Source organism: Lipomyces tetrasporus (genome assembly GCF_029532465.1).
Source record: "Lipomyces tetrasporus strain NRRL Y-64009 chromosome Unknown POJ06scaffold_11, whole genome shotgun sequence".
Lineage (NCBI taxonomy): Eukaryota > Fungi > Ascomycota > Lipomycetes > Lipomycetales > Lipomycetaceae > Lipomyces > Lipomyces tetrasporus.
In genome coordinates this window covers 715,196-729,796 of record NW_026611606.1, presented here as the reverse complement: position 1 = coordinate 729,796, position 14,601 = coordinate 715,196, and the positions used below count along the sequence as shown (strand labels likewise).

At 46.4% G+C, this 14,601-nt stretch overlaps 5 protein-coding genes and 1 non-coding gene across 6 annotated transcripts; 4 read left to right on the top strand and 2 right to left on the bottom strand.

The window, feature by feature from the left end:
- The first annotated feature begins 15 nt into the window (after positions 1–15).
- POJ06DRAFT_261646 (uncharacterized protein) lies at positions 16–4,338 on the top strand. Its single transcript, XM_056188647.1, has 5 exons — positions 16–1,794; positions 1,857–2,012; positions 2,061–3,583; positions 3,638–3,909; positions 3,964–4,338. Exons 1-5 carry the CDS (start codon positions 149–151, stop codon positions 4,195–4,197), a joined length of 3,831 nt encoding a protein of 1,276 aa, XP_056040988.1. The 5' UTR covers positions 16–148; the 3' UTR covers positions 4,198–4,338.
- A 69-nt stretch (positions 4,339–4,407) lies between these two features.
- Positions 4,408–5,169, top strand: POJ06DRAFT_227915 (DNA-directed RNA polymerase). The gene is made up of 2 exons (XM_056185755.1): positions 4,408–4,590; positions 4,654–5,169. The coding sequence occupies exons 1-2, from the start codon at positions 4,538–4,540 to the stop codon at positions 4,964–4,966; spliced, it is 366 nt and encodes a 121-aa protein (XP_056040987.1). The 5' UTR covers positions 4,408–4,537; the 3' UTR covers positions 4,967–5,169.
- On the top strand, positions 5,170–6,414 carry POJ06DRAFT_227912 (uncharacterized protein; the record flags this gene model as incomplete). Its single annotated transcript, XM_056185754.1, has 1 exon — positions 5,170–6,414. Exon 1 carries the CDS (start codon positions 5,359–5,361, stop codon positions 6,412–6,414), a length of 1,056 nt encoding a protein of 351 aa, XP_056040986.1. The 5' UTR covers positions 5,170–5,358.
- Positions 6,413–9,233, bottom strand: POJ06DRAFT_215211 (condensin complex subunit 2/barren). Its single transcript, XM_056185516.1, has 4 exons — positions 8,796–9,233; positions 8,174–8,738; positions 7,593–8,120; positions 6,413–7,536 (listed from the first exon to the last, which is right to left on the bottom strand). The coding sequence occupies exons 1-4, from the start codon at positions 9,138–9,140 to the stop codon at positions 6,497–6,499; spliced, it is 2,478 nt and encodes an 825-aa protein (XP_056040985.1). The 5' UTR covers positions 9,141–9,233; the 3' UTR covers positions 6,413–6,496.
- Positions 9,234–10,152: 919 nt separating this feature from the next.
- Positions 10,153–13,929, top strand: POJ06DRAFT_261641 (Sodium/calcium exchanger protein-domain-containing protein). The gene is made up of 3 exons (XM_056188646.1): positions 10,153–10,536; positions 10,593–13,025; positions 13,081–13,929. The coding sequence occupies exons 1-3, from the start codon at positions 10,333–10,335 to the stop codon at positions 13,441–13,443; spliced, it is 3,000 nt and encodes a 999-aa protein (XP_056040984.1). The 5' UTR covers positions 10,153–10,332; the 3' UTR covers positions 13,444–13,929.
- On the bottom strand, positions 13,895–13,991 carry POJ06DRAFT_t79. The gene has a single exon. It is a non-coding gene; the product is annotated as a tRNA-Arg (tRNA).
- Positions 13,992–14,601: the final 610 nt, after the last annotated feature.

Genomic DNA, 14,601 nt, shown 5'->3' with positions numbered 1-14,601 from the left:
GCTATCAATGCGGGTAAGTCGACAGCGGAGGCATTGTTGTTTAACGAGCCATACGCGAACATTCCGACTGGCAGCATAGACAGTATTGAGGATATTTAACTATTATCCAGATCAATTGTAGCTGATCTGGAATTGGCGGGACGTCACAATGAGTTACAACGGTAGTGCTACGGCGGAGCAACCGAATAGTTCGCCAAACCAGCAGCCAGAGTCTCCAGCGGTAAGCCCAACGCAGCAAATACAGAGCGCAACAGCTCTGCAGCGACCGCAGGCGACACGAGTCCCATCTAGCACTTACGCACCACTGCGGAGACCACAAGTGGTAAACGAAACACCGAGAAAGAATAGATCGTCCTCAAGTAACCGGGTGTCGATCCGTAAGCAACAACAGCAAAAAGAGAAGCAGTATAATCTTCAGGATCAAGGCAGTCATGCACCAAGAGCGACAGATGATTTCGAGGCGCAGCAGAAATTCTATTTGAAAAAAATGCGCGACGATCTTGATGACGAGTACTATACTAGAGGTATCACCCAGCAGTATGATTCCGATGCGGACGATGACTCGACTGTCATTGATTACCCTGTACGGGCAGATTTTCAGACTGATATATTGGACTCGGATTTTGTGCCGTCGATATCTGCGAACCTAGGGTCCTCAAAAGACGAACTTGAGAATCCAAAGAATAGAGAGCGACTGGAATGGCAGGCTATGCTTTCGGCGGTACTCACAGGTGAAGTCGTGAAGTCGGAAAAGCGGAAGTTGCAAACAGGTCAAACTACGGGAAAGTCATCTCCGGAAACCGAGTTGTGGTTGGAAATTAGAGCAAAAGTGTGTGGTCGGTCGTTGGCTCTTCAACGAAAGATCTTAGAAGATTCTCGAAAAGACGTCGATCACGTTATTGATGAGCTTATGAACTTTCAGATTCAAGGAAAGGACGAATGTCCTTATCCTCCTGATGAGCAAATAAAGAATACCTTACGGAAGATCGAAAAATGCGAGAGCCTTTGGCGATGCACATCTGCCATGCGCAATGACAAGCCGGTGACGGCCAATGTGGAATTTCAAAGTAGATGCGAGGCTTTGATATCATGGGTTACTATTTCCGAGAGTATACATTCGCAAGTTGAAGCTTTGAAAAAGTGGATTGGCAACGACGACCTGGACCTCACGCGAACGCCAGATAAGACGGACAATACTGCGACAATGAGCGAGCCGATTTCTTTCATCGAGCGAATATTTAAAGAATCAGATATTGCAAAAATATTTGAGGCCAAAATACTGGCGACCCTTGGACCTTTGATTGCCAAAGCGAAGCAAACCACAATTGAGCAAGGCAGGCTTTTTGCGCAAATGCATTTGCCGTCTTACCTGGAGGAATTGCTGATCCTTTTGAACTTTCCTACTCGGCTCATTCAAGAAATTATTCGCACTCGACTGGTGTTTGCACGCAAACTTATGAACCCGACAATGATGATGATCGACCAGATGATTGATGTCTTCAAGGTTTCAATTCAGCTCGCCGTTGATATCAAGAAAGATTATTTTGAACTATCGGCACCGGAACAGGGGTGGGAATTACCAACTGTTATTGACGAGAACTTCGACTATATTTTCTTGGATGGATTGAGTTTCTACCTTGAATTATTACATCGTAAGCTGCTTGGTGGTGCCAAGGGCCGCAGATACTTTAAAGCTTTCAGAGAGGCCGAGTTTGTGGAGGGGGAATGGAATTACTTAAAGGATGTTGGGCGATTTGTTGAGGGTGCCGATCTTGAGATTGCTGAGCAGTTTAGGTCAGTGGTCATTAAAGTCGTAGTTATTTATATACATATTCGGCACGCTAACTGTGATTCAGTCTTCTCACTGGAAAGCTTTTGCAGCGGCTCACGTCGTATTTCGAGCGGCAATTGAAGGGCCCATCATTGCAGACGGCCACAGAACTTGACAAATGGTACAATACTACTATTGATCACGTCAGAGGATTCCATCGAAAGCTTCTACGATTCTCGAGGTACGATCGATTTTGTCGCATTTAAGTGCAAGCTGACCAAAGTATTAGAATTCTGGAAAATCGGTTTGAGAACACAAGTGAATACGCGATTGAGAATCAGCAAATGCCTCAGCTCACCAGAAGCTTAGTACAAACTGGACACTTTTTGATTTATACAGGAAAGATAGATGACGGAGTGTATGTTGTCGCAGATCCTTCGCTTGCGGATAGACTAGGAATGATCAGGGAAATGGTACGCGCCTTCTCTAGGGCAGAAATTCCTGAGAACGACACGACGTTCTCCTATCTTCTCTTCATCTGTTCGCAAGAGCCGCTGGTATGGGATGGTCCAACCCTGAACATGGATCTACCGGACATTCAGTTGGATCTAAAGCCTGGAAGATTACGACTTGTGGCCGACGGATCTGTCTCTCGATTGCTTGCTGCACGAAGCCGATTCGCCAATGCCGTCTCCGATATTTGCTCGGTTGTTGTCGAACAACGTGCTTTCTTTCCTCGGGTTGATCGTGAACTCCAACGAATTCGAAAAACATTCTATAAGCTAGCAATGCTCATCATCACGTCAGTAGATACGGTCAGAAAACAATGCAAAGGAGTCGGCAGTCAGGAAATGGTGAACCATTATTTTATCTTTGCTCGCGAAGTTGGACAGCGGGCTATGCGCTATCTCGACTCCAACCGACGCGCCGCATGCGCACTGAAATTGGTACAACTCAGTATCGATTGGGTCAGCTTCGTATGTGACGACTGTGTTGCAACCGATAAAAAGACATTTCAATGGTCCGTGAATGCACTTGAGTTCGCTATGATGATGACAAAGGGTGTGAACATTCTTACAGTCAGTGATGAGGAATTCTCAAGACTAAGGCTAAAAGTTGCCGGCTGCATGACGCTACTGATTTCTCATTTCGACATCATGGGTGCGAGATCTAGTCTAGCTGCTGCGCTTGAGCAGAAGCAGCAAGAGAAAACAATAAGTCCTATCAAAGATGGGGAACGGGATGACGAGGAGTCAATGAACGTTGTCAAGGCCGAATGGATGAAAGAGCTGGAGTTGATTGAAGACTCGAGGCGTCTGCAACAAGAAGAGCAGCATAGCGTTGGAAAAGTTCTCGATGATAGCAACAGTGAAACTCAGTATCTCATGTTTTTGACATCGTCATTCACTAATGTGTCCCTCCGGTGGCAACAGGGCCGTTTCATTGGAGGTGGCACGTTCGGCAGCGTATATGCCGCTGTTAATCTTGAAACCGGTGATGTTATGGCCGTTAAGGAGATCCGATTACAAGATACGCAGTCTATTCGTCATATTGTGAAGTCAATCAAAGATGAGATGACTGTTCTTGAAATGCTGAACCATCCTAATATTGTGCAATACTACGGTGTTGAGGTACACCGCGAGAAAGTGTTCATCTTTATGGAGTATTGTCAAGGCGGCTCGCTGGCGAGTTTATTGGAGCATGGTCGTATTGAGGATGAGACAGTTAGTCAGGTATATACTCTGCAGATGTTAGAGGGCTTAGCATACCTTCATGAGGCTGGAATCGTTCATAGGGATATTAAGCCAGAAAGTAAGTTTTATTGCAAGATTTATTTGAAATGGATATCTAACCGCTTAACCGCAGATATTTTGCTGGACCACTTAGGTGTCATTAAGTTTGTTGATTTCGGTGCCGCCAAAGTCATTGCACAGAAGGGCAAGACTCGAGCTGGCGGGATGACAGTCCGAACCAATTTGAACAGTATGACGGGAACTCCAATGTACATGTCGCCTGAAGTTATCACTGGAAGCGGCACCGGTCGCCATGGAAGTGTGGATATCTGGTCTATGGGATGTTGTGTTCTTGAAATGGCAACTGGAAGACGGCCATGGGCAAACCTTGATAATGAATGGGCTGTGCGTATTTCCCAACATATAGTTGTGCGATTATGTGCTAATGGCATTGTTTAGATCATGTATCATATCGCTGCAGGCCACCAACCATCCCTTCCGTCCGCTGATCAGCTTAGCGATGCTGGCCAACAGTTCCTCCTGCGCTGCTTCGAGCGTGACCCATATAAGCGTGCATCTGCAATCGAGTTGCTGGATGACCCTTGGATCAGATCGATCAAAATGGAGACATTGGCAGGCGAACCTCAGACCCCGTCCACGGATAGTGAGACGTCTAGTCGAGGTGGGATATAAATGTAAATAGAGACAAATATTCGTATTCAATGTGAAACCATGTAGTTTTTTGATTGTTGTATAGACCGGTGGGCTACAGGATTGCTAGGGGCATTTCATATTTAGTGCATGTATAACAGTCGGAGTAATCTTATTTGCTAGAATTTTAGATTATGGCTCAAATATGCAGCCCTTGCAGTGTATTTCTATCATGATGCTGCTTGGTGGTACATTTTTCGCCTGATCAAATTAAAGTTTCCACTCATCATCGCGGTTAAGAATTCCCAGATCAACTACAAGCCACAATATGATCTCCTACCCCTCCAGCAATCATCAATATCATTACTAGTGATTAACGAAGATGAATCAGCCAGACAGATTCGAACTATTTCTACTGCCAGATGGAGTTTCTAAGTAAGACTTCCTCTTGCTACGATTGTGGGTGTTGAGCTTGAACAATGTCTAACTATTGAACAGATTGAACGTCACGCCAGATTCGCGAATTCCGAACACAGTCAATATTAAATTTGAGCGAGAAGATCATACGTTAGGAAATCTATTACGAGCCCAGCTATTACAAGACCCCAAGGTTATCTTTGCTGCATACAAAGTGGAGCACCCTCTGTTTGCCAACTTTGTACTCCGATTACAAACCGAGGACGGATACACACCACGTGAAGCATTGCAGCAAGCTATTTTCACGTTACTCACGCAACTGGACAAACTGAAGAAAGAGTTCACCAAGGAATGGGAGTTGCGGAAGCTCTCGGCAGATGTGGATGACTTTTAGGGCAGTAGATGTAGGAATTTAGGCCAGAAGACGACGGAGGACAGTAGCAGAAATTGTGGGCATATAGCCTGAATTACTTGTACATTAGATTTGGGATCGGGGACTTGTAATTTATAGTATGTATTTATATAGCAGTTGGTTGTACTTTATGAGCTTTAGAATAACTCCCCTCACTCGGGACGACGATCCGACAGCACGTGACACTCTCTGAACACGTAGTCCCGCCTTGCTCGGTCTCGAATTTGCATAGCAACTGGTAAGTCTGTCAAGGTATACCGCATTGGTTTTAAAGCTCGTTGCGCGTCGTTTATCTGACCTTGTACGCAATTGCCGGCTATGTAATGTACCTCTAGGGGATATTCTCATGACACCTTTGAGTCCAGCCAGCAATCATGACGATTCAAGCTCTTAGATCATGGTTCCCCCATTTGAAAACTCCAGTTATCATCTCCGCGCCGATGCGTCTGTTCGCATCAGAGAGGCTAGCGTTAGCAGTCTCTCGAGCGGGTGGACTTGGTTTCATCGGCGCCGGCTACGATTTCTCTACTCTGGCTTCAATGCTTTCTACTGCATCCTCTAGCATCAAGTCGTCGCCAATTGCGAAGGCGACAACTTCTACGCTGCCGATCGGAGTTGGTGCGATCCTTTGGAACGTCGACCACGTAGAGCAAGCCAGATTCATGAAATTAACGTGCCATTACATGCTATGCGCAGTCTGGCTTTTCGCGCCGAAGTCCGACGCTCAGATGGATGAATGGATCAGAAGCCTTCGGCAGTTGTCTCCTGAGACAAAGATTGCGGTGCAAGTGGGTACAGTAGCAGAAGCAGTCCGGCTATACAAGAACGTCGATATTCTTGTTGTCCAAGGGTACGACGCTGGAGGGCATGGAACTTCGAGGACAGGTAGTATCATTTCCCTCGTCCCTGAGGTTCTGTCGACTCTCTCAATGCTGGAAAACGGAGATATGGAGAAAATTCCGCCTGTTGTGGCTACTGGCGGCATCGTAAACGGAGCTACCACAGTCGCTGCATTGGCGTTGGGTGCGGATGGTGTAGCCATTGGGACCAGGTTTCTTGCCGCTACTGAATCGGACGCGGATCCTACGTTTCATGAAATAATTGTTGGAATTAAGGATGGTGGAAAAAACACAGTTCGCACGAGACTGTATGACGAATTACGTGGCACCAGTGATTGGCCGCAAAATTATGACGGCCGTGCATATATAAATGACTCGTTTCTGGAAGCTGAGAGGGGAGTCAAGAAAGATGTGTTACTGGAAAAGTATAAGGTTGCTGAGCGCGACAATGACCTGAATCGATTGACCGTTTTCGTGGGAACAGGCGTTGGCCTTGTGACCGAAGTGAAGACTGCTGAGGAGATTATAAATGAAATCCAGAAAGAAGCTGATCAAGTGATTTCAAGTTTAAGTTTATCTAAAAGTACATAAGAAAATCCTACTATTACACTGAAATTCACAACCATTCTGCACAACCTGTAAACAAGAAACATATCACTTCCCGTGTTCATACTTAATATTCATCAATAACTGCAGTTAGGTCCTTATGAATGGCCAAATCCCTGAAGTCACTGTTACTTTGGATCTCCAACCCCTTCTCATTTGCAAGGTGTAGTAAACATATAAAGCAGAAACTGGTTGAAATATCTGCCATAGCTTTCGCAGGGTACATTTCTTTCAAGCCGCCAACAATTTCTGAGAAGAACTTGGGTTTCTCCTCGTAAATAGGATCAGGACGCATAGAGCTGGCACGCCTTGAGGCTGACGCCTCGGCTGCCTTTTCGGGCGCAGTCGATCGATCGTAGTCAAGAGTCGTCCACAGGTTATCCTTAAGCTTCTTGACATCAACCTTCTTCGCTACACGAGCGTAGTTGACATAATCAGTCTTAAACTTGCGCCCACCATTCAAAACCAGTTGGCTGCCAAATTCAAACTCTTCTTGAGCTTCTTCACGTCGAATAATAGTCGTGAGATTGCCTTCGTTGTTAACTGTAGCATCGTCGGGAACCATTGTATTGCTTCCAGAGTTATCATCAGCTAATGGCGATATCTCAGCTGAATACTCATCCAGACGCTCGGCAGCATCCACAAATGATCTGTCATCATCGGCATGTCCAGGGTCAAATCCGTCATCATTGAAGAAGTTGGCATCATATGTTTGAGGACGTGAGTCGTCATCGAGAGGTTGTGGGCCAAAGTCGTCGTCAGGATTGTGGACATAGGTGTCTATCCGATTACCGGCCACATTGCTCCCGAGTGGTTCATTGGCACCGCTCTTACTCTTTTGCTCCCCAGCCTTGAAAAAGTGCAGTTGCACGCGAGGCTTGAGGAATAGGCGGAGGAGCTTCTTGGAGTTGAAAATCACCTCTTCTTCAAGCAGGTTTCTTGTCTCTGATCGCCACTGAGATTTCGGAAGTAGCGAGCTGCTAGGATTGGCTTGTTCAAATATAGCATCTTCGTCAACCTCCTCATCGTCATTCAAGAAGTCAATAATGAGCTCCTCTTTCTTGCGCGATTGGCGAGGCTGCTGAGGCTTCTTCACTCCTTCGGCATCTGTAAATATTGTTAATATCTCCAATTGCAGACTGAATTAACCAACTTGCGCATACCTTTCTTAGCCTTCTGGATCCTCCAGTGTTGAAGACCAGCCCAATTTTTCTTAATGCTATCATCGAAGTACGCAAAAATATCATTTTCGTTCTCTCCAGACTGGTTTTGGACAAATTGAAGCACATATGATCCAAGATTTTCCCCGTTTTCGTATCCGCGGTCGTCGGCGTTGTCACCGTCAATGCCATTTTCAAAACCGTCGTCGAGCTGTGGCACCTCTGCTCCGAATCTAATGTTGGATAGCCAGAGGTCCCCACCATTTCCAAATTCTTCTTTGACTTTGGGTACGTCGTCGCCATCTAATGGTGGATCATACTCGTCAACGGGATAGTTCACGCTGTCATCATTAAAACCATTGTCGTCACGTAGACCGTTGGGACCTATTTCAGAAATCTCATCATCGAACGATCGCAAAAACGGAATATCAAGCGGGACAGCGTTTGGATCCGCTGGAAACTCAAAGTCCTTCAGAGACGGACTGATGAACTTGTTGTCCAGATCATCGAGAATATCACTAAAATAGCGTTCTATATTTGTCAATAAGCTGTTGCACATTACCAAAATATAGTCCAAGCCATACCTCGCAAAGGATCCAAATCGAGCTGCTTAGTGGGACCATTCAGTGTCGTGTCGGTAGCGTCCAATTGATTGACCTTAGCATCCTCGCTTGTATCGAACACTACCCTGCCACTGTTGTCAATTGAAAGATGATTAAACAACAATCCCTTCGCACCGCCTTCGTCAAAGTCGGCTGACGCTTTCTTAAATAACGGATCAACAGCAAATTCTAGATCTAGCTTCTTGACTTGAATGACACTGAAGTCCTTGACAAGCGTCGCTTCCGACCGAACACGTCTCTTGGCTCTGTTGGTACCTCCTTCGCGCTCTTCATTGTCGCCGTCACCGTCGACTACGTCGTCTTCCTCCGCCCTCTTTCGCTGCTTTGACGAGTGGTCAGTAAGGCCGCTGAGCAGCTTGCCAGTTTCCGTAGCAACAGAATCAATTCGAGACGTGTAGATCTTAACACAGCCGTCTAACGTGCAAGACGCCTTTTGAAAATTAATCCCATCCCCCTCCTTTAGGAGAGACATGTCATGAAAATAGTCGATCAGTGCGAAGTTCCAGCTGTTGGTGGCATTGATTTTCTGTTATTGTAGTCAATAACCATCTCATGCTTTCGAGGTTCAAGTTCAATCACTTACGTTATCTGTCGCGAGCTTCATCCATTCCTCAAAATTAGACAATATTGGCACTCGGGGCGTGTTGTACGCCGAGTTGTCTTCACTGTCTTTGTTTCGTCCATCTGTTGTCCGCAGAGGTGTCGCAGCATTCGTCAATATATTTTTGTTTATCTCGTTAAGGGCGTTTCGTCTGCTGGTCGTCCTCATGAGTTTCTCTGACCGGTCATCATTTAGCATTGGCGTAGAGACCGTAGATGAGAGCCGATACTGTTTGACCGGTGAGAGGGATTGGCGGTTAATTACTTTCTTTGATCGCCGAGCTGGCTCTGACGTGCTCTCGTGGCATAAATACGACTGACGGGGCATTGTTAGTGGCTATATTCTGGGCCAGTTGTGATGGTTGCCAGAAACGCATGTCCAAGCGTTGCAACGATCCAGGGGAAGAGACGTCTCATGATGGACACTCCCTCAGCAACGCGGTCGCCGAGTTTGTTGTCGCAGCGGTTCCGTTGACACGGCAACTAGATCGAACCAAAGAGTAGTTTGGAACCGGTTGAACTTCTGACCGGTTTATACTGATTTGAGTTTCATTAACCCTGACCCTAAAGTCAGAGTAACTTGCAAGTCCGACTATGTCGTAATGTGTCGAGAGCAGTCTTCAAATGCAGTGCATTTGTATTCCGTCACCGACATCGTCCGCGTAACGACATGCGCAAGCCACTGAACGCCACCAAATCGCCAGACGCATCACAATCGCTGGCCAGTTTTATTGTACATTCTTGAAGCACTCAATTTTATTCCTGCAGTGCATGTTGGAATGTTAGATTAGCCAATACGAGCGAGCTAGTGCAAGGAACGGTGCTGGCAAAACAAAATACGCAACATACAGTATTGGCCTGATTTACTACCCGATTTTGCAGTCGCGCCAGTCATATGACAGAGCCAATGACGTAGAAAGCGATAAGATTTATACATGAGTAACTTTGCTTAGTATCTGGCAGCTTCAGATACCATCCGTAGTGCTCTTCCGCTCACAGTATATGTTTACAAGTGACTGTTATATAAATTACGTACAGGTTGATCTACGGCTCTATTCCATATATTATTTATATTATATATATAAGATAATAGATTGCCAGGCCAGGTGTAACATCTCTGCCCGTCCCTGCGTGGCAGTCCAGGCCAATCGTGCATACTGCGGCGTGCCGGAGCAGATATGCAGCCGGGTAATCAGCACTGCCTCCGCGCTCTTATCAGTGGAACATAATCACTCGAGCGTAAGGTTTATGCCAAAGACAAGCGACACTAGCGTCATCGCGCTAAACCGTGTCGCACTGCCCCATGGTGCCACTTCCGAGACCGGTCTCGAGACCTACGCGTTGACAAGTCTCTCATCTCTCCCTACACTTTCTTACAATAATATTGACCACACTTCCAAATTCGTGATCTGAAGCTTGTCTGTTGGTCCGGCTAATGGTTTTACGGTCGGCCCACTGCGTGTCGTCCAGCATCTGTTGATCTTCTCGATTCTCAACGCCCATTGTGCGACTGGCGATCAATGTGCACCTTGAAGTTTCCGCGGAAGGCGCGCCAGCTCGCGTTACCATGCCTTCTACTTATTCTACTTTCGGCTTGTGCGCATGCTAAGGCCGATTTCTTGCGCGGCTCGGATGAGGTTCGACTACCGTCCAGTCCTATACTGAAGATGAGGAAGACGCCATACGAGCTATTGTCCTTTAAAACTGCAGAAGATGGTTTGGAGGTATGTCTAGATTCTGCCAGTTGTTCTAGAGGTCTAGAGGTGTCTAATGGGTACAGTGCTCCCACGTCTTAAAGGTCAAAGATAAGTGCGCGTTTGTCAAGCAGTACTGTGCTGAGGACAAATTGGGCCTCTTCAACTATATCGAGCTGTATTATTGCACCTTTGCCGACGCTAAGCCTATTGCTTGTGTTATTATCACGATATGGCTGATCGCGGTCTTTACAACACTCGGCATCACCGCAAGTGACTTTTTATGCCCGAATCTTAGCACTATATCCGACCTGTTTGGTATGTCCGAAAGTTTAGCTGGTGTCACTCTCCTCGCTCTCGGCAATGGATCTCCGGACGTGTTTAGTAACTACGCCGCCATGAAAGCTGGTAGTGGATCATTGGCCGTTGGAGAACTAATTGGCGCTGCGTCGTTTATCACCTCGGTCGTTGCCGGGTCCATGGCGATCATATGTCCCTTTACGGTCGACTGGGGCCCGTTCTTACGTGAACTGGGCTTTTTCACCGTCGCCGTTGGGTTTGCAATGTATTGTTTACAAGATGGTCGTATAGCTCTATGGGAATGTTTTGCAATGGTTGGCTTCTACCTTGGATACGTCATAGTCGTCGTTTCATGGCATTGGTGGCTTGCGCGTGGTGACCGCTCTCGATCGAGGCCGGTCCAGCAGGCTAATCACATTGCGTCTACGCCGGCCAGCCTTGATTCCGAACGACCGCCGTCGTATTATTCAGATGTCGTCAACAGCGCGGGTTTTGAAGAACACGACTTGGAAACTGCACCATTAATGGGTCTGTCTCCGTCGTCTTCGAGTGTTGACATCGAGCAAGCGGTTGACCGATATCATCTTCGGACATTGCAGGAAGGTACGTATGGAGAAATTGCCCAGACAATGCGCCTTCAGCGGCCATGGAACAACAATCATAGTGGATATGGTTACGGTGAATCCCCGAATTTGTCATCGTCGGTACCTGTCCGGCCTTCATTGATCGGTGCTCTGGAATTACGGTCTGCAGTACAGAGAGGAAGAAAGGCTATGAAAGCATCCTTGGACGAGGAAGCGATAGCACGGCATTTCAGAAACCGCTCTGTAAGTCAAGGATTTCTAAGGCGCCATAACCGTCGTCATGAGCACAGGTTAAGCGTCGACCACACTATATCGGCAGATGCAACTTCCCGATATGCGTACAGCCAGGAAAACGTTAGGGGCCATAAGTTTAGGTCTCATTCGGCGATAGAGCCTGGAGAGCTAGCTTATTTCAGTGATGGTAGCCGCCCATCCTCTAGAGGATCCTCTCGATCGCCGCCCTATTTTGCCTCAACTTTTCCTAGGGCGTCGCCGACCGCCGTGCAACATCGTCCGGATGGAATGGGTGCTGCTACGCCGATGTCACCGACTTTTCAGCAGAGCGGCTCAGGATCATCGCTTGCTCCGAAGAACGCGCCGTATCCTCCTCGTCAGTCGTCCCTAATTGGTTTGCCGTCAATATTCACGTCCAGAAGTCGATCGAATTCTAGTCAGACAGAGAGAGGAATATCTCCTCATGGGCGTTCTGGACGTGCAAAGAAAACACACACACGGTATTCAAGCAGCTTAAGTAGGAGGTCGAGGTCGCCTTCCCCATTCGACAGATTCTTGGCGTTTCAGCCATCGGTCCTGCCGGTTTCGTCAGAGGTTCCTCAAGGTGCAAGTCGATTGCTATCAGAGGACTTGTTGTCTTTTGATGAGGGAAGTAGCAGATGTAGTGAGGCTCCTGCTTCGCCAGCCATAAGCCTACATCTTGAGCTTCCGCGCCCTCATCACAATGAGACGATGTCCAACATTTCGGAGGTTGACAGCCAGTTATCGGATGTTTCTTCTCAGTCGTCGGGTCGGTTGTGCATTCCTTTTCGTTCTGATCTCACAAAGGCATTATTTCCAACAATTGATCGTCTCCATGAGAAGACCAATCTCAACAAGTTCATCAGTATTTTGGCTGTTCCCAGTGTGCTGCTTCTCACCATTACTATCCCGGTCATAGAGGCAGAGCGGTTCGAGGGCGAAGAATTGGACAACGCGGCTTACATTCCTGAGGTGCATGTTGAAGGCGACGGCAACTCTGAACGGGATATTCCTGTCGAGACGAATGAGAATGTGATAGGGCAGACTAGATTCAAAGGCTGGAATAAGTGGCTGATGTGTGTCCAATGCATATTTGGCCCGCTTGGAATTTTATACATGAACTGGTATGACGACGACAATTTGTTGCGAAATACGGTTTACGTCGGGCTTGGGAGTTTGATTGCACTAATTGGGTTGTTGATATTTACGGACTCCCGTAAGCCACCTGTGAAGTTTCTCCCGACATTGTGTTTCGTTGGTTTCATCGTCAGTATCTCATGGATTTCTGCCATTGCTGTTGAGGCTGTCGGTATATTGAAGGCATATGGTGTTATCTTTGGCGTCAGTGACGCTGTTCTCGGTCTCACTGTCTTTGCTTTGGTACGCTCCCAGAGGTTTGGTGATTGATAGCGCTCCATCTAACTGAATATTGCAGGGAAACTCCCTTGGCGATTATGTCTCGAACATCACGGTTGCCAAAATGGGCTACCCTATGATGGCCATTAGCGCATGTTTTGGTAGTCCCATGTTAAATATTCTGATTGGTATCGGTGTGTCCGGCATTATCATTCTTCCTAACGGCTCCGACTACACTGATGACGATGCCTACAATATTGAGATTGCTCCGTCGTTGATTATCTCTGCGGCTACATTGTTCTTGAATCTTCTCCTTTTCTTGACATGCGTTCCACTCAACAAATGGCGCATGACAAGAATTATTGGTATTGCAAGCGTGTCTCTCTGGGTCGTCGGCACATGCGTTAATGTCGGCTTAGAAATTATGACCAGGTCACAGTAAATACTTTACAAAAAGAAAGTTTTGTATAATATGGTGTCTTCTTTATATTGAGTGCGTTACATATATGACTTGAATTTTATTGCTATTTTTACAAAAATTGTTGCGTGTATTATTAGACAATCGGTTGTTTTTCCAGTTCCAAGTTCATTTTTGGGACGTATTAGTTTGGTCGCAAGTGTACTTTCAGAGTAGGATCATATCCCATTATATTGCATGTGTGCATGTTCTCCGTCACCGTAATTTTACTGTTGTTTCTGGGTTTATACGTTCGTATATGTGACTTCTGCGAATAAATATTTATCTACTGAGCAGTCTTCCTGATATGTTTGTCTGTATACAGATTGTATCTAAATTGTGTCTGCAAATAAGAGCTTACAGCGAAAGTTACCGTTCTATGCCAAACTAGCCTTCTATTATTAGAAGGAATAAAATACTGTAAAAAAAAAATAAGCTTCCCTGCCAGGGGTCGAACCTGGAGTCTCCCGCTTGACTACAATCTAAAGTAGATCGAATCGTAGGCGGACGCCTTGCCATTGGGCCACAAGGAACAAGTGTTACTTTGCTCAGAAGCTGAACGCAGCAGCCAGAATGCAATACATGTACGCAAAATCGGGGTTAGGGCATAATGATGCCTTTTTTTGGCCTTGGCTCTTGCGATTCTATCAAGAAGAAGCGCAGTGTTGGGTAGTTCGCTATCAGGTTGCCGACCAGTTGGTAGTTGGTGGATCGGTTGGGGTTTAGTCTGAGTTGATCGGTTCTGATAGGAGCTGGCATCCATCTTTCAAGAGGCTAATTTGACAACCATTCTTGCATTGCACTTATCTGTCGGGAGACATTTAAGGCGAATTAAATTTTGGCATAATTTGTGATTTGGAAATCGAACTGGTTTCTTCTGCCAGACTTGGTTCGTGGTTGAGCTGATATTAACAAGCTGATCATCAAAGTAACACGAGCATTTCTCATTGTGTAACGATCATTACGGGTTAACTATCCAAAGACTGTAACTAATACCACGTCGGTATTCGCGCCAAGCCTTGATACGCATCAGCCACCAGCCTGTATCCAGTAAATTCAAGTTTTTTACTAGCATACACAAAATCAGGACGAAATGGTTAGTACTGTCCGCCGTCAGATCCATGGGCAAGGACGTCAGCATTT